Source organism: Gigantopelta aegis, chromosome 11, assembly GCF_016097555.1.
Source record: "Gigantopelta aegis isolate Gae_Host chromosome 11, Gae_host_genome, whole genome shotgun sequence".
Taxonomy (NCBI): Eukaryota; Metazoa; Mollusca; class Gastropoda; order Neomphalida; family Peltospiridae; genus Gigantopelta; species Gigantopelta aegis.
The window spans coordinates 21,332,113-21,357,138 of record NC_054709.1 but is presented as its reverse complement, the minus strand read 5'-3'; the positions used below and the strand labels follow the sequence as shown (position 1 = coordinate 21,357,138).

The 25,026-nt window shown below is 37.3% G+C and overlaps 1 protein-coding gene across 4 annotated transcripts in view; it reads left to right on the top strand.

Moving 5' to 3' along the window:
- LOC121385640 (microtubule-associated protein tau-like) overlaps window positions 1–23,463 on the top strand; it is a 30,464-nt gene extending 7,001 nt beyond the window's left edge. Inside the window, exons 3-12 of one of the 4 annotated variants that reach the window (XM_041516396.1) lie at window positions 1,589–1,651; window positions 6,735–6,824; window positions 7,109–7,198; window positions 8,451–8,540; window positions 13,999–14,088; window positions 14,378–14,467; window positions 14,749–14,838; window positions 16,570–16,659; window positions 17,998–18,077; window positions 21,800–23,463. In XM_041516396.1, the coding sequence (XP_041372330.1) occupies window positions 1,589–1,651; window positions 6,735–6,824; window positions 7,109–7,198; window positions 8,451–8,540; window positions 13,999–14,088; window positions 14,378–14,467; window positions 14,749–14,838; window positions 16,570–16,659; window positions 17,998–18,027 (723 nt within the window). In that variant the 3' untranslated portion in view covers window positions 18,028–18,077; window positions 21,800–23,463. The remainder of the gene's footprint in view (window positions 1–1,588; window positions 1,652–6,734; window positions 6,825–7,108; window positions 7,199–8,450; window positions 8,541–13,998; window positions 14,089–14,377; window positions 14,468–14,748; window positions 14,839–16,569; window positions 16,660–17,997; window positions 18,078–21,799) is intronic. The other 3 variants (XM_041516399.1, XM_041516398.1, XM_041516397.1) reach the window with 3 other exon arrangements.
- The last annotated feature ends 1,563 nt before the right edge of the window (window positions 23,464–25,026 follow it).

Genomic DNA, 25,026 nt, shown 5'->3' with positions numbered 1-25,026 from the left:
TGGCATGTCATACGATTGAATCGGCCCGAGTCACTCGTACGAGTCGAAGTTTAGAACTTGTTCTGTTTTCATACGATTGAATCGGACGTTTGGGGACGTTGACCAATCAGATCGTGGCGCAGATAACGTTGACGTTCTGAGTGTAATGACGGAAAACGTTGTTCGCTTGTCGTCGATACAGACCCAACAGCTCATAGAGTTGTATCAGTGGCACAACTTTTTGTTGGGTGTCAGGCGCGGATCCAGGATTTTTAAATAGGGGAAGGGGGCGAGGGCGCAAAGCGCCCGGGATTTCTAGGGGGGTCCGGGGGCATGCTCCCCCGCGAAATTTTGAAATTTAAGTGGCCTGAAACGCGATTTCCTCGCATCTGAGTAACAAAATAGCTATATTAACGTGTTTTTGGTATTGTCATACTGTTTTTGTTATCTTCAAAATTGGGAAATAAGTGCATTTTTTGTGTAATTCCACTCTAGTGTATGCTTAGTTAAAAAAAAAAAATAACTTGACCCCAAAAATAGGGGGGGGGGGGCCGGGCCCCTTTGGGCCCCCCACTAAATCCGCGCCTGGGTGTGTCCAGTCATTTATATAAATACAGAGACGTTACGACACCGCCTTCTTATCATTACACAACATTGTTTATCATGGTTACAGGAAGGATATTTTTTCAATGACGTCACGTTTCATTCGATTGACAAGTACCGTGTGGCAACACGTCCGATTCAATCGGTCCGATTGACTCGTGCCAGTGACTCAGATTTTCTATGCTATCTTAGCGCCAGGATATCGTAAAACAGACGTTTTTACGATATCGTAGCGCTATAAAATAACTCCAAAAATCAGTAGACTGTCATTTTATCTGCAAGTGCATAACTTCATCATAATACCTTTACTCTGAATGCAACAGCATTTTCACGGTTGTGACATCGAACACATGTTTAAGGGAGTCTTTGATCATACCACTACGAGCCCAGGAACTTTCTGAACCCTTTTCGTCTTGCCTCCAGTGCGACGCCTGGTCTGTTCCTGGGCTAGGTTCTGCCATTCTCTGTGCAGTGCTTCTTTCAGTTACTGTAGATTGGCTGCAGATGGATCCAGCTTCTGTATCGTAAACCCTAGAATGTCCCAAATGTCTTTCAGTGGGTTCACATTCCAACTCACTGCAAGCCAATTGATGGTCGTGATGGCATTCAGCTGGTATATCAAAGTCCGTAGTATGTACTATCCTGTCTGTGGAATGATGCATATAAAAAATCCTTTGCTACTAATGGAAAAAATGTAGCGAATTTCCTTTCTAAGATTTTACGTCAAAATTACCAAATCTTTGACATCCATTAGCTGATGATTAAGAAATCAATGTGCTCTAGTGGTGTCTTTAAGAAAAAAAACTTTAACCGTCCAGGATTTTGTAAGTGAGAACCACTAACATTCCAATCTTAGCCATGGGTATCTGTTCAGTGTTCATGTCTTTACCAAACTGATTTTAATTTACCAATTATATTCGCAGTCGTGCGACAGTGATTAGCTTCTTCTTAGGGTGCTTATATTTTTATATCTGTATATCAATAGTTCCTGGGTTTTTCTTTACAGATTGAATCCAAAGTTGGATCGCTAGACAATGCAAAGCACGTTGCAGGTGGAGGTCAAACGAAGGTAACTCTGCAGCTTTACTTCACTGGACATATAGATCGGACATATAGATCGGACTTTAAAACCTTTTGAGCTTTGTTCAAAAGTTTATGTCGAAATTACTTTCTTTTTTTTAATATTATTAAATAGTCCGATCCTCTCTTCTTTCTCTTATTTATTTTTTGGGCTGTCCTTCTAATATGCTCCAAATTATATAAATATTCGACCGAGCAGTCAATTCTTTTTATTTCTGGCTTGTAACTTCTTCTTTTTTTTTTCTTCTTTTTTTTTAAATTCTATTAACTTTTTTACTAATTGCTAATCTAGCGACCAAATTTAATAGTTGAATTTTCTTTATTAATTATATTAGAGATGCGCATCAAAATTTTAAAGGCCCACAATTTAATTTTTGGATGTGAATTTCAAAATTGTCCGCTAATTTTTCTTCTGTCTCGGGACAAGCCTCTGGCTATCCAGAGACAGGCCCCGGGACGGACATGCTCGAAACTCTAGTGGTATATGAGCATGTAAAAATTATTCGCGCTCGCACTTTACTTTTCATCCACACCTTTTATCACAACTGTTCTCACTGTGTACTAGTCTGGTAATGTTATGGCTGTGGTGCACCCAGTAGAGACAGTATTTCAAAGTCTGCGGTATGTGCTATCCTGTCTGTGGGGCGGTGCATATGAAAACAACAACCTGAGGGTGAAAATCCAAAACATATTTTCTAATTGTGGTTTAGGGGCGGGACGTAGCCCAGTGGTAAAGCGCTCGCTTGATGCGCGGTCGGTTTGGGATCGATCCCCGTCGGTAGGCCCATCGGGCTATTTCTCGCTCTAGCCAGTGCACCACGACTGGTACATCAAAGGTATGTGCTATCCTGTCTATGGGATGGTGCATATAAAAGATTCCTTGCTGCTAATCGAAAAGAGTAGCGCATCAAGTGGCGACAGCGGGTTTCCTCCCTCAATATCTGTGTGGTCTTTAACCATATGTCTGACACCATATACCATAAATAAAATGTGTTGAATGCATCGTTAAATAAAACACCGGCCTCGGTGGCGTCGTGGTTAGGCCATCGGTCTACAGGCTGGTAGGTACTGGGTTCGGATCCCAGTCGAGGCATGGGATTTTTTATCCAGATACCGACTCCAAATCCTGAGTGAGTGCTCCGCAAGGCTCAATGGGTAGGAGTAAACCACTTGCACCGACCAGTGATCCATAACTGGTTCAACAAAGGCCATGGTTTGTGCTGTCCTGCCTGTGGGAAGCGCAAATAAAAGATCCCTTGCTGCTAATCGAAAAGAGTAGCCCATGTAGTGGCGACAGCGGGTTTCCTCTCAAAATATGTGTGGTCCTTAACCATATGTCTGACGCCATATAACCGTAAATAAAATGTGTTGAGTGCGTGCGTGCGAAATACAACATTTCCTCTTTTTTTAAATTGTGGTTTATTGTTATTTTGCAAGGCCAAAGGCCCCAGATAACTAAACCGTACTGCATAATTCATATATGTAACCTGTTACCCACTATTTCAGCTACTTAACATTAGCTTGAGTGGTCGGAGAAAATGCTACACTGCAACAACTATAGCTCTATCAACATACATAATAAGAACTATATATTAGCAGTTAAACCAAATTAGTAATGTTAAACAATATACTAAATATCTTCAAAACTGTATCAACAGCTTTTCTTTTCTTCTCTTCTCTTTTTTTTATAATACAGCCATATTGTGCATTTTTCAGGAATGGTGGTACATACATGTATGTCACGTGTGTTACTTTTACAACAAAAAGGGTTTTTAAATGCACAAAGCTGATACAATTTGCTGCCAAGCTGGATTCTCTGTTAGCATCTAGTGGTCTTCTTGCACACAAGATGAATTAAAAAAGTGATTAACCCATTTCCCACAAACGATGGTAACATACGTGACATCCACGGTAACACATGTGACATAATTGGTAACACACGTAACATCCTGGACAAAATGTATTTGTCTTGTTTAGATTGGTCGCATTCACTCGCCTGGGGCAACCGAGCGACCGTAAAATGCACACCCTGGTAACATGGCTAGTTCCTCTTATTGTAGCTATATGTCTGGGGCCCATTTCACTAAACATCTTAAGTTTACGTCTGCTACTAGCAGTTGTATCGGTCGTGCGTTTACACGTGTTTGGCATCTATTTAATAGTAATAAGAATTGTGGTTAAGTCGTAGATTTACATTTACGTGCAAAACTAGGCTTACGATGCTTTGTGAAATTGGGTCCTGGGGCCCTATTTTCGAAGCCATCTTAGCGCTACGAAATCGTAAAACCGTCGCAGGTTGTGACGTCACTACGGCGCACGCCATAGTGACGTCATAGCTTACGATGATTTCACGATTTCGTAGGCTAAGATAGCTTCGAAAATATGGGCCCAGGACTGTTTAGAATAGATTTTGTTTAATTAATGTCACATAAATGGAAGTTAGAATAAACACTAATGTCAAAAAATAAAACAATAATCCTGTTCATTTTGACACTTTATGAAACTATCGGTAAATAATGAAGATCTTCTTTTTTTTTTTCTTTTTTTTGGTACTACAATAATTATTAAAGTTATAAAACTATGGCTGATTTCTGCAATGATGCCACCACCAGAACAGCTTCTAACTCAGAGATGATGTTAAGATACCTCTTGTTAGTTCTACCGATTGTAGTCCTAGCAGCAGAAATCCAAGGGCAGAGGAAATTGCTCTAATCCCGAACACTTCTGCACAAGAAGTAAAACATTCTCAATGGCTGCGAGTGCGAATATTTTTTACATGCTCATATACCACTAGAGTTTTGAGCATGTCTGTCCCGGGGCCTGTCTCTGGATAGCCAGAGGCTTGTCCCGGGACAGAAAAAAATTAAGCCGACAATTTTGAAATTTACATCCAAAAATTAAATAGTGGGCCTTTAAAATTTTGATGCGCATCTCCAATATAATTAATGAAGAAAATTCTACTCATTAAATTTGGTCGCTAAATTAGATCGGGTGGTCAAAAAGAAATTAGATAAGATGGGGGGGGGGGGGGGGGGGGGGGGGTAGGGTAGAGTTGAAAATGGGCAGAATTTTGAAAATAGCAATTAGTAAAAAAAGTTAATAGAATTTAAAAAAAAAAAAAAAAAGTTACAAGCCAAAAATAAAAAGAATTGACTGCTCGGTCGAATATTTATATAATTTGGAGCATTTTAGAAGGACAGTCCAAAAATAAATAAGAGAAAGAAGAGAGGATCGGACTATTTAATAATATTAAAAAAAAAAAAAAGTAATTTCGACATAAACTTTTGAACGAAGGTCTAAAAGTTTAAAGTCCGATCTATATGTCCACGTGAGTGGCCTCGTTAAGGCCGTTAGGGTGCACAGCTTGTAGGGACGAGATGGGTTGCATCCCGTCAAGAAAACCCCTAGATTGACAGTCAATAGACGTTGAAGGTGTAGTGCTGTGCTGAAATACAGCTCTTGAGAAGCCGGATCCGTCTGAACGAGAGAGATAATCAGACTAGGGTATAGTCCAGTCATCATAGGTTGGTATAGTGGTGCGGACGGGCCCGTCTCCGAAGGATACGAGATGGTATCACAATAAAACAAAGTAAAGTCTAGAAAAGAGTAAGAGGGGCCGATCCCGCTTCCTATTTCTTCTTAGAGTGGGGCGGTCAATCTTCCAGTGCTGCTAGGATAGGCTCGGACATGTAGAGACTAAACGCGAACAACCGTGGCGTTCTGCAGAATGGCCGTCATACGAGTCACGAAAAAAGAAAGTCAACATAGTCAGACGGAGAAACGACGTGGAGGCAAGGAATCTCGCTAAAAAAGAATCCAACCTGGTGGTGCAGACTGTCGAAACGAGAAGCGTTCCAGCGTTCAATCAGTTCCAATGGCCGCATACATCCCAGTAGAAAATTTCACTTCGCTGATAAAAACAACAAAAGTGAAGGATCCCTAAGTCGAGCCGCGAAAGAACGTGCAGTGTGCACAAACACGTCTTACCGCGATGAGCTCCAGACTGGGAATGTCAATGGCTGCAGTTAATTTCCCTTGATGAATTCTTGCTGGTAAGGTTTTTAGAAAAAACCAAATCTAAAAGGAAATTTGTTGGCAGAAGTCACCACACTTATATGGTTGAATATGTTGAAGTTCAAAATACAGCCGATATGTTGAAGTTCAAAATACAGCCAATATGATGAAGTTCAAAATACAGCCGATATGATGAAGTTCAAAATACAGCCGATATGATGAAGTTCAAAATAAAGCCGATATGTTGAAGTTCAAAATAGAGCCGATGTGTTGAAGTTCAAAATAGAGCCGATGTGTTGAAGTTCAAAATACAGCCGATATGTTTAAGTTCAAAATACAGCCAATATGTTGAAGTTTAAAATACAGCCAATATTTTGAAGTTCAAAATACATCCGATATGTTGAAGTTCAAAATACAGCCGATATGTTGAAGTTCAAAATACAGCCGATATGATGAAGTTCAAAATACAGCCGATCTGATGAAGTTCAAAATACAGCCGATATGTTGAAGTTCAAAATACAGCAAATATGTTGAAGTTCAAAATACAGCAAATATTTTGAAGTTCAAAATACAGCCGATATGTTGAAGTTCAAAATACAGCCGATATGATGAAGTTCAAAATACAGCCGATATGATGAAGTTCAAAATACAGCCGATCTGATGAAGTTCAAAATACAGCCGATGTGTTGAAGTTCAAAATACAGCCGATATGTTGAAGTTTAAAATACAGCCAATATGTTGAAGTTTAAAATACAGCCGATATGTTCAAGTTCAAAATACAGCCATATGTTGAAGTTCAAAATACAGCCGATAAGTTTAACTACAGTGGTTCTGTATACAGTTTAAAATTATTGGATGTCGAACATTTGATAATTTTGAGATCGTGTTAAGAGAGGAAACCTGCTATATTTTTCATTAGTAGCATATATAGTAGTGACATGTGAAAAACTTTAAGCTTTCTATCATGGGCATTGAGAAACACTGTTCTCTCAGCCCATCCCCTTGAAACAATCTTTGAACCATTTCTGAAAAAGATGTTTTAAAATGTTCTATTTTAGATTCCAACTCAGAAAGTTGAGTGGCATGCAGATTCGAAGATTGGATCTAAAGACAATGCCGACCATCATCCTGGTGGAGGGACAACAAAGGTCAGTTAGTGTGTTTCTTTTGTTTAACGACACCACTAGAGCACATTGATTTATTAATCATCAGCTATTGGGTGTCGAACATTTGATTATTTTGACATAGAATCTTAAAGAGAAAACCTGCTAAAAAAAAATCTTAAGTAGCACATATATATAGTAGCCATATGTGAAAAACACTTTTAAGCTTTCTATTATGGGCTTTCAGGAACACTCTTCTCTGAGCCCATCTCCTTGAAACAATCTTTGGACCATCTCTGAAAAGGATTTTTTTAAATGTTCTATTTTAGATTCAAACTCAGAAAGTTGAGTGGCATGCAGAGTCAAAGATTGGGTCTAAAGACAATGCTGACCACAAGGCTGGCGGAGGCACATCAAAGGTCAGTTAGTTTGTTTGTTTTGTTTAACCACACCACTAGAGAGGAAACCCGCTACATGTTTTCATTAGTAACAAGAGATATTTTATACACAGCATCCCACAGACACGATAACACATACCACAGCCTTTGATATACCAGCTGTGGTGCACTGGCTGGAACGAGGAATAGCCCAATGGACCCATCGACGGGATTCAATCCTAGACTGACGATGCGTCAAGCAAGCGCTTTACCACTGGGCTACGTCACACACACCCTGGTTGTGTATACGTTTGTGGAGACATTTAAAGATACAGCCACTGTGACCTATTTTTACTGTTAGAGCCGTTTTACATCATTCAAATAAGACACTACTTAGGTTTTAGTGTTTAGATTAGGCCTATCCATGTTTATGCACCCAAAGTGCTTCTGCATGGTCATCCTGGTGTTTAGAGTATCCACGTCTGTACACCCAAAGTGCTTCTGCATGGTCATTCTGGTGTTTAGATTATCCATGTCTGTACACCCAAAGTGCTTCTGCATGGTCATCTTGGTGTTTCCCAGATTCTTGTTTCACTCTATTGTAACTTTATCGAAATGTGTTTGTAGACCATGCAACCACACTTACAAAATGTAGGCCTAGTGTACTTCGTTTTCAAGGCTGAATACTACAGAGTCTGCGACTTTAATTCAAAATCGTATATTTTAGTAGACCTTGCATGCATGCAGTTAATAATAATAATAGTTATCATCATACAACATCATCCATTATTTTATTTTTTGTTGTTATTAATGCTTTTATTATTATTAATATGTGTATTATTATTATTATTATTATTATTATTATTATTATCAGGGCTTCTAGAATATTTATAAAATCCACTAGTCATGGGATCAGTGATTTTAAAAATTTACTAGCAACGATTCACTATAGCTCTACTTTACTTTAAGTTAATACAATGTTACTAAATAATAGTAATAATCAGATATGTCACTTACAGAGGGAGATAGAGCTTAAAAATACTAACATTTGGGGATTGGGACAGGATATTCATATTTACAAACTAGACTTAACTGCAACATTTGACCATTTTTATTTCACTAGCCGTCAGGTATGGCAATAGTAGTTATTTACTAGCTAGCCCAACATTGAATATCACTAGCCATGAGAGTGGGGCTACCATTATCTAGAAGCTCTGTTATTATTATTATTATTATTATTATTATATTATGTATTATTATTATTATTATTATTTGTTGTTGTTGTTGTTGTTAGATTCCAACACAGCATTTGGATTGGCATGCAGAATCAAAGATTGGATCGACAGATAACATAACGCATGTCGCTGGAGGTGGAACTTCCAAGGTGAGTTAAGCTAGGTTCAGACTGTCAACTGTCATGATGAAGTTGGCTAACTCGACGGTTGCTTTGTAATTTCCACTCAGGTTAAAAACTAATCAGTCGTATACGACGAGAATTGAGTTGTAAGAGTGCTCTGAGTCGTGACAGCAGAAAGTTGGCCAGCTTTGTGTTGGCAGTTGGTAGTCTTAGACTAGCATTAGTCATGTTGGTGACTCCTTTGAACAATGGAAAAATGGCAGACATTGTAATATGTTGCTATATGTCACTTTACAGTCTTGTAGACTTCATTTCTTAGCGAGTATTAATTACCATGTAATTCAAGCACAATAACGATTTTTGCTAAGTAAAATAGTAATTTGTGTTGGACTTTGAACATATATCACCCAGTGCCAGATTTATAAGGGTGCAAAGGGGGCAATTGCACACACACCCCCCCCCCCCCCCCCCCCCCCCCCCCCCGCCAGAGGGGTCCCCAGGACTAAGGACTTCCTTTATTAAAAAAAATGTAATAATTACAAAATTAGTTAATGTTTTTATCTGTCATGTAATTTAATTTCTATGTTGAGGGGCCCCCGAACCTGAACTGCTCCGTGCCCCCCAAGGTCTAAATACGGCCCTCACGTCACCGTATATGATTTTCCAATAGAGTATATGTTATACCGGTTGTATGCAATGAAACATATTTATAATATAAATGGTGTCAATAAATAATTTTTCTTCATGTAGTCATCATCACCATCATCATCATCATCATCACAATAACAATCACAACCAACACCATCATCATCACCATTACCTCATTCACCATCATAATCACCATCATTGTTATCATCAACATAACCACCATGTTCGTGATCATAATTATCATCAACATAATCACCATCATTATAATTATCATTATCATGGATGATGATAAATAAAATTATGATGATAATGAAGATCATGGTTATTGATGCTGATAATTATAATCATGATGATAATGAAGACAATTAAAATAATATAACCGCAGGCCATGTTTTACTTCCTGTTCCCATCTCTGGATGTGACATCCCACCTGAATATGGTGACAAACTGCATCACGGGAAACACCCTTCCATCCCTCTGGGTTTTTTTTTTATTGTGTGTGTGGGGGGGGGGGGGGGGGGGGTCAGAAACAGAGTTTCGATGTGAATTTATGTTTCATACCTATTTAAAGGCATATTAATTTTCTGTCACAGATTTACATGTAAGGGTCTCTGAAAATGGATCATGTTGGTTGTCGTATTAAACATAGATGATTTGCTAGAGCACATTCCCTGTATATAATAGCATCCTGGCATCTCAGACACATGTGCAAGAATTTTAGCAGGGGTATAGGTCTAGACTGTGGCAACCAAAGTTTATGGGGTGGGGGAGTCAAGTCATGCTCCTCCAGAAAATATATTTAGAAAATTGAAAATGTGCTTGAGTAGGGAGGGGTTTTGACCCCTGAAACTTACCCCCTACACATGTGCCTGCCTAAACAGCTCAGGTGAAAATGTTAAAGGTCCTATGTCAAAGTTGAAACTACAATATCAACCCCTGCAATTAACAAAATGTCTACGGCAAATAATAACGGTGCAGTTACTGTTTCAATCTGATTAAAATTAGCTCTACTGGGTATACCAGTAGATCTAACAGCATTGCGTGGACTCCCATGTCCAGGCGACATTTCATCTATAAATAACAATTTAAATATCGACCAAGTACACTTCGCCTTTTATAGCGTTATTAGGGAGCATTCAAATTCTAAAAATATCGGGCGAGACTATTTATGCAATAGGCGAACTTGTTGGTCAGTTTCAACATAGATAAAACAGGGGGAAATGTGCAGTAATAAACTCTGGATTGTATACTAGTACAAACAAATTTTATGGCTATACCTTCACGGTTTTGTTTGGTTTTTTCGTCTTGAAACTAATTTTATATAAAATTTTATATTGCAATTAGTTTCCGGCATACTACGTAATTTACCCGAATCATTTCGAATACCCTCGGCATAATCCCGAATGTTTTGAAATTCTTTTCAAATCACTGGCATGATTTTGCAAGTAAGGTTTCGATTGGTCGATTGAAAGGTCAACTGGACATGAGTTTCAACAGGCTGCTGTTAGATCCACATGTAATAGTGGAGCTAATTTTAATTAGATTGTTACTGTTTTAATATTTCTCTTTTCAGTTCACAAAGTATATCTTATGTTTTACAATAAGAAAAAAATATATACTTTATCTCGAAAAATACAGTCCACAGCAAAAGAAAATTCCGCAGAGAACTAAAAACATCGCGGCAATCTCCACGGCATTGCCGACTGCCACGGGCAATTGCAGCCGTTGAATATTTTGTTATTTTTACATTTATTTGTAATAAATAACTACACATTAATTGATTCCATGCATAATCATTCATCATTAACTCAGGAATAATAATTTTTAAAAGTCTTGTGCTGGAAGACAAGAGGGATTTCTCAAGTGATTAGTGGCTAAATATAGCATGGTCGCCATCTTTGTTTCTTTGTCAGTTGTCTGCAAATAATTATGGAAAAAACTTAGTGTGTTGAATGTGTACGCATTAAACAGTGACGCCACTAGTTAATGCGTGTGACACACTCACAAGAGTCCCCCTAAAATACATGTTTTTCTACTATTATCCTGTTCAATTATTTAGACCCAAAGTATTTTGCAAATGTTACGTTTATTTCCTATTCAATATTTGTTTTCTTTGCATTTACATGAAAACAAACCCAAACCCCGACAGGTTTTATATACAAATCATCATATAAAATGCACGAAGTTGATTTAATTCCACTTTTTAAAAATCTCTGTGTCGTTTGAATGCACGTTATTTCGCCTATAAATAACTAAGGTCATTTGCATATCAAAACATTGGGATCTGAGGCTACGTGAAGGCCATTATAGCTTGTTTCACTAAATCAAGGTTATTATTGTTTTGCAGTGTGTAACAGCATTGTCTAATCTTTCCGTTAAACATAGATGTAAACAAACAGAACATGTAACCCTTTCTTGTAGGTGCATTATATTTAATAAATTTAGCTAATGTATTATGTATTTTTATTTTATTATATCAATTATATATTAGCATACCATACCTAACCTAACACAACTGAGGTGTAGCACAGTAATAAACACAAATCACCTCACACACCGCAGGAATGTGCTTTTCAAATTTATAAATAAATTTAATGCAGGGCCGGACCCAGAAGACCCGGGGGGGGGGGGGGGGGATAAAATGTCAAAGGCCACCAACATCAAATAATAATAAAAATGTTATTTAATTTGCCTCTAAATTGGGAACTCATACGTATATATATATATATATATATATATATATATATATAATTTATATATATATATATATATATATATATATATATATATATATATATATATAGTATTTAGGGTGGTGCTAGGGGCTGGGGTTTGGGGGTGGGGTGTTACATTTGTAATGCGAAAAAAACCAAAGGGCTATTGTTCGGACTCGTATGGGTTCAACCACTTTTTCATCCCGCAGACACAGCCCTGAATGTTCAAAATACGATAGCATTGCTTGGTCAATAACATCATTATTTCGATCTATGACTGCACGTGCTATTGTAGCAATGTATAAACCACGTAAAATACAAGTTAGGTAGGGTATATAAATTCATTGAAAATGTATTAGTCGACATTCTTGTTATTGTTATTTGAGGAAAAATATGGGTAAATTGAAAAACACTTCAGTTGATGTAAAATCGTGTATTAAGAACGTTTTCGATTATTTTGAAGATGAATATCAGCACGGTAGACCTAGGTATACTTCTTATCGAATTGTCGATCGAGTTGCCACTGCACTTAAAGTTTCGGTTTCAACAGTAAAAAGAACTGTGAAAAATCTAAGCTCTACGAATCCAAGCACAGAAATCACTGTTAAAAAACGCGACCGAAAACAGAAAGATGTTATTAGACGACGAGTATACAGATTTTATAGAGAGGGCGAATTACCTACATTACATAAGATTAACGTGGCTTTAAGGGAGGAATGTGGAATCAACATATCCATATCAACTTTACGAAGAACACTCCATGACTTCGATTTTAAATACCAACATATGTCTACAACCGGAAAAGTGATTTTTGAGGACGCCAATATATCAGACAGGAGACTGTCCTATCTCCATGAAATATCCAGTTTACGAGAACAGGGGTATTTAATAGTGTATCAAGATGAGACCTGGGTGAATGGTCAACCACACAACATCCCACCACTCGACAGATATCCACCCGGGCACAAGTACCGCCAATCACCTGCCGAAATCAGATGCTGCTGATCGAGTTCCTAAACTCTGTTCGGTGACTGGGAAGGGAAAAAGACTTATTATTTGTCATGCTGGCTGTGATAAATATGGATTGATAGATGGCTGTGAATTGATCTTTGAGGCTAAAAAAACAGACGGAGACTATCATGGTGAGATGAATCATGACAATTTCATCAAATGGTTTGAAGAAGAACTTATGCCTTCTCTACCAGAACCTTCTGTTATCGTCATGGATAACGCAAGCTACCACAACAAATTAACTGAGATTACACGATGTCCTGCACTAAACGCTAAAAAGGAAGAAATTCAGTCGTGGCTACGAAACAAAAATATACCTTTTGAGAGTAACATGACAAAGCCAGTTCTTTATGAACTTGTGAAAAGTAACAAATGTGCAAAGCAATTTGATACTGATATTGCTGAACGCCATGGGCACTTGTGTCTAAGACTGCCGCCAAGACATTCTGAACTCAATCCGATAGAACTGATCTGGAGTCAAGTCAAAGGGCACATAGCTCGTCATAATGATGGTAAAATTACCACGGTGCGGAGAGAACTTGCACATGCATTGAACTCTGTCACACCTACACACTTCTCTGACGCAGTTAAACATGTAATAAAGATCGAAGAAGATTTTAGAAAACAAAATAGTTTTATAAGAAATAAAATACCCCCTGTGATAGTCCCCCTTAACGAAGATAGTGATGAAGAATGAGTTCGTCGACTGATTAAGTTATTTCTCCATACCCATCAGGAGTATTACTTTAATGTATGCATGAACTCTTTAACACCAAAAACAATTTATTTCCATATCATTCACTATCAAACAACCTAACAACCTATAAACTAATCGACTAGAAATGCATATAGACTACACATACATACGAGAGAAATGTTTATTTAACGACACACTCAACGCATTTGATATACGTTTATGTGGCGTCAGACAGGAACCGCCATTATTGCAAGTTTGACATAGCACCTTTAAGGCACTTTTTTGTTGCCATGTGTGAAAAACACGTTTAAGCTTTCTATCGTGGGCTTTCAGGAACACTGTTCATTGAACCCATCTCCTTGAAACAATCTTTGGAACATTTCTGAAAAAGATGTTTTAAAATGTTCTATTTTAGATTCCAACTCAGAAAGTTGAGTGGCATGCAGAGTCAAAGATTGGGTCTAAAGACAACGCTGACCACAAGGCTGGTGGAGGCACAACAAAGGTCAGTTAGATTGTTTGTTTTGTTTAACGACACCACTAGAGCACATTGATTTATTATTCATCAGCTATTGGATGTCAAACTTTTGATAATTTTGACATAGAATCTTAGAGAGGAAACCTGCTACATTTTTTCATTAGTAGAATATATACATGTATGGTAGCCATATGTGAAAAACACGTTTAAGCTTTCTGTCATGGGCTTTCAGGAACACTCTTCTCTGAGCCCACCCCCTTGAAACAATCTTTGGACCATCTCTGAAAAAAAAATGTTTTAAAATGTTCTATTTTAGATTCAAACTCAGAAAGTTGAGTGGCATGCAGAGTCAAAGATTGGGTCTAAAGACAATGCCGACCATCAGGCTGGTGGAGGGACAACAAAGGTCAGTTAGACTGTTTGTTTTGTTTAACGACACGACTAGAGCACATTGATATATTAATCATCGGCTATTGGGTGTCGAACATTTGATAATTGTGACATAGAATCTTAGAGAGGAAACCTGCTACAATATTTCATTAGTAGAATATATATAGTAGCCATATGTGAAAAACACTTTTAAGCTTTCTATCATGGGCTTTCAGGAACACTCTTCTCTGAGCCCACCCCCTTGAAACAATCTTTGAACCATCTCTGAAAAAGATGTTTTAAAATGTTCTATTTTAGATTCAAACTCAGAAAGTTGAGTGGCATGCAGAGTCAAAGATTGGATCTAAGGACAATGCCGACCACAAGGCTGGCGGAGGGACAACAAAGGTCAGTTACTAATAGTAGTAGTGGTAGTAGTATTAATAGTAGTAGTAGTAGTGGTAGTAGTGGCAGTAGTAGTAGTTGTGGTAGTAGTGGTAGTAGTGGCAGTAGTAATAGTAGTGGTAGTAGCAATAGTAGTGGTAGTAGTAGTAATAGTAGTAGTAGTAGTGGTAGTAGTGGCAGTAGTAGTAGTTGTGGTAGTAGTAGTAGTGGTAGTAGTGGCAGTAGCAATAGTAGTGGTAGTAGTAGTAATAGTAGTAGTAGTGGTAGTAGTAGTAGTAGTGGCAGTAGTAGTAGTTGTAGTAGTAGTAGCGGTAGTAGTGGTAGCAGTAATAATAGTAGTGGTAGTACCGTAGTAATACTAGTAGTAGTGGTGGTAGTAGTAGTAGTAGTAGCAATTATAGTACATTGTAGAAGTAGTGGTGGTAATAGTAGTAATAGTAGTAGTAGTGGTAGTAGTGACAGTAGTAGTAGTTGTAGTAGTAGTAGCGGTAGTAGTAGTAGTTGTGGTAGTAGTAGTAGTTGTGGTACTAGTAGTAGTAGTAGTAGTGGCAGTAGCAATAGTAGTGGTAGTAGTAGTGGTAGTAGTGACAGTAGTAGTAGTTGTAGTAGTAGTACTAGTAGTAGTAGTAGTAGTGGTAGTAGTAGTAGTTGTGGTACTAGTAGTAGTAGTAGTAGTGGCAGTAGCAATAGTAGTGGTAGTAGTAGTGGTAGTAGTGACAGTAGTAGTAGTTGTAGTAGTAGTAGCGGTAGTAGTGGTAGCAGTAATAATAGTAGTGGTAGTAATAGTGGTGTTATTATTACTGTTACTGTTGTAACAAATTATTATTATTAATATTGTTATTTTGCTGTTGTTATGATGTAGTAGTAGTAGTAGTAGTGGCAGTAGTAGTAGTTGTAGTAGTAGTAGCGGTAGTAGTGGTAGCAGTAATAATAGTAGTAGTAGTAATAGTGGTGTTATTATTATTGTTACTGTTGTAACAAATTATTATTATTAATATTGTCATTTTGCTATTGTTATGATGTAGTAGTAGTAGTAGTAGTGGTAGTAGTGGCAGTAGCAATAGTAGTGGTAGTAATAGTGGTGTTATTATTACTGTTACTGTTGTAACAAATTATTATTATTAATATTGTCATTTTGCTGTTGTTGTTATTAGGGGGCGAGACGTAGCCCAGTGGTACAGCGCTCGCTCGATGCGCGGTCGGTGTGGGATCGATCCCCGTCGGTGGGCTCATTGGGCTATTTCTCGTTCCAGCCAGTGCGACACGACTGGTATATCAAAGGCCGTGGTATGTGCTATCCTGTCTGTGGGATGGCGCATATAAAAGATCCTTTGCTGCAAATCGAAAAGAGTAGCCCATGAAGTGGCGACAGCGGGTTTCCTCTCTCAGTATATCTGTGTGGTCCTTAACCATATGCCTGACGCCATATAACCGTAAATAAAATGTGTTGAGTGCGTCGTTAAATAAATGTTTTCTTTCTTTTTGTTGTTATGATGTAGATTCATTGTAGTAGTAGTGGTAGTAGTAGTAGTAGTAGCAGTTATAGTACATTGTAGTAGTAGTTGTAGTAATAGTAGTAGTAGTAGTAGTAGTGGCAGTAGTAGTAGTTGTGGTAGTAGTAGTAGTGGTAGTAGTAATAATAGTAGTGGTATTAATAGTGGTGTTATTATTATTGTTACTGTTATAACAAATTATTATTATTAATATTGTTATTTTGCTGTTGTTATGGTGTAGATTCCCACTCAGAAGTTGGACTGGCAGGCCGAGTCTAAGATTGGATCTACAGATAACATAACTCACGTGGCTGGCGGAGGGAAAACGAAGGTAATTTGAAAGCTAATGGAGACGTTACTGTTCACTCTCCATTTCTTGCCCTCTGCACTCAGTTAGCCAGGTTTTGAATGGGCTATATTATTTCATAAAGTCGGCTTTCTATCAGTACGATTTCACGCACCTTTTATCGTGTGCGTTTCCATGCATGAAACATGTGTTTTTCCATATCTGCATTTTCGCAAGCGGAATACTATACAAAATTGGATGCTGTCAAAGTGTACTTTTAGGTCAAAAGTAAATACTACCCCATGATTTCACATGTTATGTGTTTTCCTGTTTGTGGGAAAGTGCATATAAAAGATCCCTTGCTGCTTTAGAAAACAATGTAGCGGGTTTCCTCTGAAGAATACAAGTCACAATTACCAAAAGTTTGACATCCAATAGTCGATGATTAATAAATCAATGTGCTCTAGTGGTGTTGTTAAACAAAACAAACTTTTAATACCTTTTCCATATATGTGATTTCTGGCGCAGGCATTCAGTGAGCTGTGGTGAAAAAAAGGTCGATAGATGAGCCTATTTGGTTCCAGCACAGTGACGTTATAGGCTAACGTGTGGTGTTTACTTTTTTTTTTCTTTTTTTTTTAATCCCACTGCCCCCTTTTCTTTTACTCTTTTGAATTCCATCTCATTTCTTCCCGATTTGGTAATCCTCCTATCTTTCAACTTCTTTCGCTGTCCACCTCCACATCCCAGTCCTTGTCTCTCCAACCATGACATGTGCTTGTCTCTTGTGGCTATCCGTACCACACACACCTATAATTTCCAATCAGCTTTAGCTGTGGGCTTAGTCTGACCACTTCGGAGAGTGTTCAGTAGTTACTTCTGGCATTGTAATTAAGAGGCACTTGTAACCACCTGCTATGCTCCCCTACTAGTACTACCGGCAGATGAGGATGCCAGGTGGGTGCAAGGAAATACACTGAGACTGCACCTGTGGAGGAAGTTAAGATAGGCAGGCAATGGTGTGGACAGCTCAGAACACAGAATCGGAGAAAACTGATAGAAAGGGTCGAAACAGATTGAAATCGTAGGAGAAATTAGAAAGTTTCTTATATTAAAATAATGAGAATGATAGGCAGAGGGTGATAGATGAGAATGAGAAATGAAAGTGTGAGCCAGCTTTGACAGGATTTGAACAACTGTCGTCAGCTTGATTGTCCAGCAGCTAGACCACGGAGCTCATTTTTTCGTCGACGTCTGGCATAAATAACATAATCGCAGGGGCATGTATCAAACCAAAAATTATGATCTAGTGTCGTGATACACATATAATTAAAATATATATATATATATATTTTTTTTTTTTTTTTTTTTTTTTTTCCCCAGATTGAATCTCACAAGCTTGATGATTGGTAATTGTTGATTTACTGAAAACGATGGAAGAACAAAGGCAAAAATTCCAATTTGTTAGTATAATTTTAACATTCTTATTATATACAGTGGGACTTGCCTGAACCAGATCGTGTTATAACCAGATCGTGTTATAACCAGATTGTGTTATAACCAGATCGCGTTATAACCAGATTGTCTTATAACCAGATAGTCTTATAACCAGATCGTGTTATAACCAGATCGCGTTATAACCAGATTGTCTTATAATCAGATAGTCTTATAACCAGATCGTGTTATAACCAGATCGCGTTATAACCAGATCGTGTTACAACCAGATAGTGTTACAACCAGATCGTGTTATAAACAGATTGTGTTATAACCAGATCGCGTTATAACCAGATTGTCTTATAACCAGATTCCGGGTAAACTCAGCCAATGTGTTCCTATGTAGTCTGTGTATGGAAACTGAAACTTGTCCATTCCAAACCCTGACAGATTTTTAAAACTAAAACCTTAGGGTTACAGTCTCTGGTTACCATGTTATAATGTTGTTTACTAATACAAACTCATGTGCACTTTAATGGGACATTCCTGAGTTTGCTGCATTGTAAGATGTTTCCGACTAATACAATGTTTCTACGATTAAAGGGACATTCCCGAGTTTTCTGCATTGTAAGATGTTTCCTACTAATAAAATATTTCTACGATTAAATTACATATTATATATATTTTCTTGTTTAGAATATCAGTGTCTGTATAGTCAATGTGTTTCTAGTCGTCTTAATATTTGTTAGAAGCCCAAACTGGATTTTGTCTTCAAATAATTTCGTATGTACGAAAAAATACTTTTAGGAAATAAAATGAAAATTAACCTAGTTCAAATACTAGAACGATCGGAAACACGTTTAATATACAGCCACTAATATTCTAAAGAAGAAAATATATTTAATATGTAAGTTTAATCGAAGAAATATTTTATTAGTCGATAACATCTTAAAACATTGCAGCAAACTCAGGAATGTCCCTTTAAACTTACATATTAAATATATTTTCTTGTTTAGAATATCAGTGTCTGTATATTGAATGTGTTTCTGGTCGTCTTAATGTTTGTAAGAAGCCCAAACTGGATTTTATCTTCAAATAATTTTGTACGTACGAAAAAATAATATTTTAGGAAATAAACTGAAATTTAACCTATTACAAATATTAGAACTATCAGAAACATGTTTAATATACAGCCACTAATATTTTATGCAGAAAAATATATTTGATATGTAATTACAATCGTTAAAAAGTCTCTGTTGGTCGATAACATCTTAAAAATGGCAGCAAACTCAGGAATGTCCCTTTAACAAGTATTCTGAGAGCCTACCGAGCTCCTCATTTCAAGGGCCACAACTCTGTCAAACACGGATAAATTCCAGTTTTGACAGTTATGGCCCTTGAATAAATTCCTATGAAAGTGAAACTTGATCTAACCATAACTGTCAGAAATGGGTAAATCGACACGAAAGTCAAACTTGGTCTGTAACACTACATGATAAAGCTACCTGCAAAGGTTCAGCCCAATATCTTTGGACATTAAAACTGTGAGAGAAAAAAGTGCGGAAAACTACACATATATGTGGGACAGACAGACAGACAGACAGAGAGAGACATTTGAGTATTTGGCGCCCCTAGGCAACTAATGTGTGGGATCGATCCCTGTCGGTGGGCCCATTGGGCTATCTCTTGTTCCAGCCAGTGCACCACGACTGGTATATCAAAGGCTGTGGTATGTGCTAACCTGTCTGTGGGATGGTGCATATAAAAGATCCCTTGCTGCTTATCGAAAAGAGTAGCCATGAAGTGGCGACAGTGGGTTTCCTCTCCCAATATTTGTGTGGTCCGTAACCATATTTCTGACGCCATATAACCGTAAATAAAATGTGTTGAGTGCGTCGTTAAATAAAACATTTCCTTCCTGGTCAGCCATATGCAGGCATAGCGAAAGTAAGGGAGGTGTCTGAGTGATTGAGATCAGGGATATGCTTCTGGAAAACTGAAAACTAGATATTCTAAAATACATTTACCTGCATTAATCTACAAGTAAAATTCAACATTACAAATACTGACAAATCAAACACTTTTTAAAAACATTTTTCAAAATGTATACATGAATGTGTCTTTGCTGTCAGTGGAGATTATCGGAAGTCAATACTCAATTCACAATATGAACAACAGGCTGTTGTGACAGTCACAGAATGAGAGACACAGTCATACAGAGAATGAGATAGACAGATGGAGGGAGGGATAGAGAGTCATAGTGAAAATGAGATAGAGACAATCATAGTGAAAATGAGAGAAAAAGGAGAGAGAGAGAGAGAGAGAGAGAGAGAGAGAGAGAGAGAGAGAGAGAGAGAGAGAGAGAGAGAGATTGAAAGAGAGAAAGAGGGAGGAATAGAGAGTCATATAGAGAATGAGAGAGAGAGAGCGAGAGAGAGAGTCATAGTGAAAATGAGACAATCATAGTGAGAATGAGAGAGAGAGAGCGAGAGAAAGAGGGAGGTATAGAGTCATAGAATGAGAGAAAGAGATAGTCATAGAGAATGAGAGAGAGAGAGAGAGAGAGAGAGAGAGAGAGAGAGAGGAGAGAGAGAGAGAGTAGAGACAAAGAGAGGGGGATAGAGAGAGAGAGAAAGAGTTATAGTCAAAATGAGATAGAGACAATCATAGTCAAAATGAGAGAGAGAGAGAGAGAGATTAAGAGAGAAAGAGGGGAGGGATAGAGAGTCATAGAATGAAAGAGTCATATAGAGAATGAGAGAGAGAGAGAGAGAGAGAGAGAGAGAGAGAGAGAGAGAGAGAGAGAGAGAGAGAGAGCGAGAGAGAGAGAATGAGAATGAGAAAGCGAGAGAATAAGACCAAGTTTTTCTGACAAGGTAAAAGCTGCATGTATTTATAAAATGATGACAACAATGTACACGTGGACGTTCAGAGTCCTCTCTAACCTGGATAAACACTGAGATCATCAGGCGATCCGGTCTACCTAGGCAGAATCCACTGTAGTTTTCAAGTCATCATCATGTATAATGAAGTTTTCAAAATTTGGAGCATACCCCCAAATCCCTGAGAAACTTTTGTTTGAGCCCTCTATCTCATTCAGCCCCCAATTGTCCACTTGCTTTCACAGTGCCTGTTAAGTGGAGGTTATATAACATATTGTAGTTAGCTGTGTGTTTCTGGGGGAATATATGTTGCCCCTAACTGCATGCTAAATAGTCTGCCTTGACTTGAATTAGATTAATTTTTGGCTCATCACTTTTAAAGAGTAAAAGTAAAATAGCCATCAATTAATTGTAAAATAGTCATTACCCATGATATCCATGTCATAAACCCATGTGATAATGTTCAAGTGTATTAACCCGGTTAATAATGGTATGCAAATTTGCAAGGTCTCTAGGTAATGTGTTGCTGTCGATGGGTCATTTGCTTACATGTAAGCCAACAAGACCTGTGTACCTGAGCGTAACGTTTTCAAAGAATTAGTATAAAAATGTTTGATGTCAAACTAATCTGTGCTAATCGTGATGACGTCATATTATCAATGGCGGCGACTTTAGTACTGTGATTTATTATAAATTTAATTAAAATGTTATTTTAGAAGTGTTATAGGATAAATAGAATTCGCTACTCGTGTTTTTTAATATGTAAAATATCAACCTCGTCTAGTTAATCGGTATTTTTCTCGACCTGGTTGATACATGTATTTTCCACATTAAAAAATACTCATGACTAATCCTTTATTTATTTTCAGGTGATGATCGAACGATATCTCAAATGTGAAAATGTAGGTCCATTTCAGTCAGAAGAAGACAAGTTTGAAACATTTTTATTTTGTTCCTCAATTTTAGAAAGTTGTGTGTAAATAAGAACAATTCTTGATCATGCTATAAATGGGAACCATTTTTCATAATTTAACTGGGAACTAAAAAATTAAATTCTAGTACCCATTACCTAAAATCATGTTATTAAAATGTTTTATAAATATTGAGTGTTTTGACATACGCCTCTGTGAGTATGCTGTTACATGCACGTATAATATGCAAATGAAAGTGATGCATTTTAATTATATGTACAGATTTAGAATTGTTTTGTTTTTTGTTTTGTTTTTGTTGGGGTTTTTTTCTTGTATTTGAAATTTACAAACATTTTTCTTGAATTAATTTTGGATTAATAAAGCATCATAAATGTAACTATATATTGATGAACATTAATTTATAATATTTACTTTGTTTGCAGTGCAATAAGTCATATATTTACTTTGTTTGTGGTGCGATAAGACATATATTTACTTTGTTTGTGGTGCAATAAGTCATATATTTACTTTGTGGTGCAATAAGTCATATATTTACTTTGTGGTGCAATAAGTCATATATTTACTTTGTGGTGCAATAAGTCATATATTTACTTTGTGGTGCAATAAGTCATACATTTACTTTGTGGTGCAATAAGTCATACATTTACTTTGTTTGTGGTGCAATAAGTCATATATTTACTTTGTTTGCAGTGCAATAAGTCATATATTTACTTTGTTTGTGGTGCAATAAGTCATATATTTACTTTGTGGTGCAATAAGTCATATATTTACTTTGTGGTGCAATAAGTCATATATTTACTTTGTTTGTGGTGCAATAAGTCATATATTTACTTTGTGGTGCAATAAGTAATATATTTACTTTGTTTGCAGTGCAATAAGTCATTTCTTGACTTGACTCACTTAACTGTGGTAGTAAAATGTTTTCTTATCTGGAACATTGTTTTGTTGATCTGTTTTTATAAGTCACAGAACTTTGTACCTTAGTATTTTACACGTATTTACAGACTTGAATATTGTTCTAATGATAACTATTGTACTGTATATTTGTTATTAGTGTGGCAGGGCCGTACCCTGATAAAACCCAGAGGGGAGGAGGGGGCACTACTTTTTATAAACAAATGAAACACTATACAAATTAAACCCTGAGATGTGTATGCTATTTTATGGAGTAAAAACAAAAAGTGAGATTCCAAGGGGCCAACTGCCCTTCCCCCACCCCTGCCCCCCGGAGAGTACGGCCCTGTGGGGTTGAGAACTATTTCAATTCTTATTATATCCTGTAGTCCAGATTGATGCATGCATTATGACCAAGAACAACTGGTCAAAGGCCGTGGTACGTGCTTTCCTGTCTGTGGGAAAATGTCTATAAAAGATCCCTTGCTGCGTTAGGAAAAAAAATGTAGCAGGTTTCCTCTGATGACTACGTGTCACAATTACCAAATGTTTGACATCCAATAGCCGATGATTAATTAATTAATGTGTTTTAGTCGTGTTGATAAGCAAACCAATTTTTTATGACCAAGAACACAACATATTTGTTTGTTCTTATTTTACATAGAAGATATTTTCTACGATATAGTAAATATCGATTTTTTGAACAATTTGTTGTACTGTTGTTATTGGGGTGTGGTGTGTGTCCTGTATACTGTGTTATTGATTAAGAACATAAAAACCCCACCTGCACTTGGATTACACAGCTAGCTATGTGGCCCAGCCTATTCATTTGGTTTAGATCACTAAAACTACTTTTATATATTATGAATTGTTATTTAATGTACAAAATGTTTGACATTCTTTATACATGATAGTTCATTTGTGTCCTGGCGAGACGTAGCTCAGTGGTAAAGCGCTCGCTTGGGATCGATCCCCCATCGCTCCAACTAGTGCATCTCAAAGAACGTAGTATGTGCTATCCTGTCTATGGGACGGTGCATACAAAAGATTTCTTACTATAAATGTTATTAATGTTGGTACATATAATTATATGTTTAAAACTTAATTTTGTGTGAATTTTATCTTTATTCATTGAAGTTACATGCCGATTCATCGGTTCCCTTTTGATACAAATGGAGGGGGAAATGGTTTATTTAACGACGCACTCAACGCATTGTATTTACAGTTATATGGCGTCGTACATACGGTTAAGGACCACACAGATATTGAGAGTGAAAACCCGCTGTCGCCACTTCATGGGCTACTCTTTTCGATTAGCAGCAAAGAATCTTTTATATGTTTCTTGTTTATGCATATGTTTTGCATCCAGTTCCGTATGTGGAATGTTTATATGCAATAAAGTTTTATCTTTTATCTTTATCTTTATGAACCAACCCACAGACAGAATAACACATACCACGACCTTTCATATACCAGTCGTGGTGCACTGGGTTGACGCTATTTTTGTCAAAATTAGCCCCCCCCCCCCCCCCCCCTTGTAACGCCTCGTAATGCTAGACCATACACCCCCCAAAAAAAAAAATATTACGTAACACTCGGAGATACCACCCACCCACCCACCCACCCAACACAAACAAAGCAACGTGCAAGGTGGCTTGTTAAATTTAGTTCTGCCAAAACTAAAACACTCACTTTCACGCGGAAGTCGTCTCCTCTGACTAAACCCACTTTGTATCTTAATAATGAGGAAATTATAGAAGTCAGTTTTCATAAACATTTGGGACTGGTTTTCCAACAGTCTGGTGAATGGCGACTTCACGTGCAAACTGTTATTGATAAAACATCTAAAATGACCAGTTGCCTTCGGTCGTTTATAAATATAGGTTATCTAGGAAATCGTTGGAAAAAATATACAATACATTTATCCTTCCTCTTTTTGACTATGCTGATGCAACTTGGGGACAACTGTACATTGCATTTATCTCAGCAGCTTGAAAATATCCAATTAGATGCTCTACGCACCATTTGTGGTGCTGTTTGTGGAACATCTCATCAGTCATTATACAAGGAAACTGGTTTTGTGCCTTTATCAGAGAGAAGAAAATGCCACAAATTATGTATGATGTATCGACTTTGTAAAAGTATGACTCCGGCTTACCTATCCCAAAAATTGCCCAAAACAGTATCAGAACATTCTCGCTACCCATTGCATGATGCTGATCACTTGCAGGGATTTAGAAACCGAACAAAACTATTTTCTGATTCGTTCT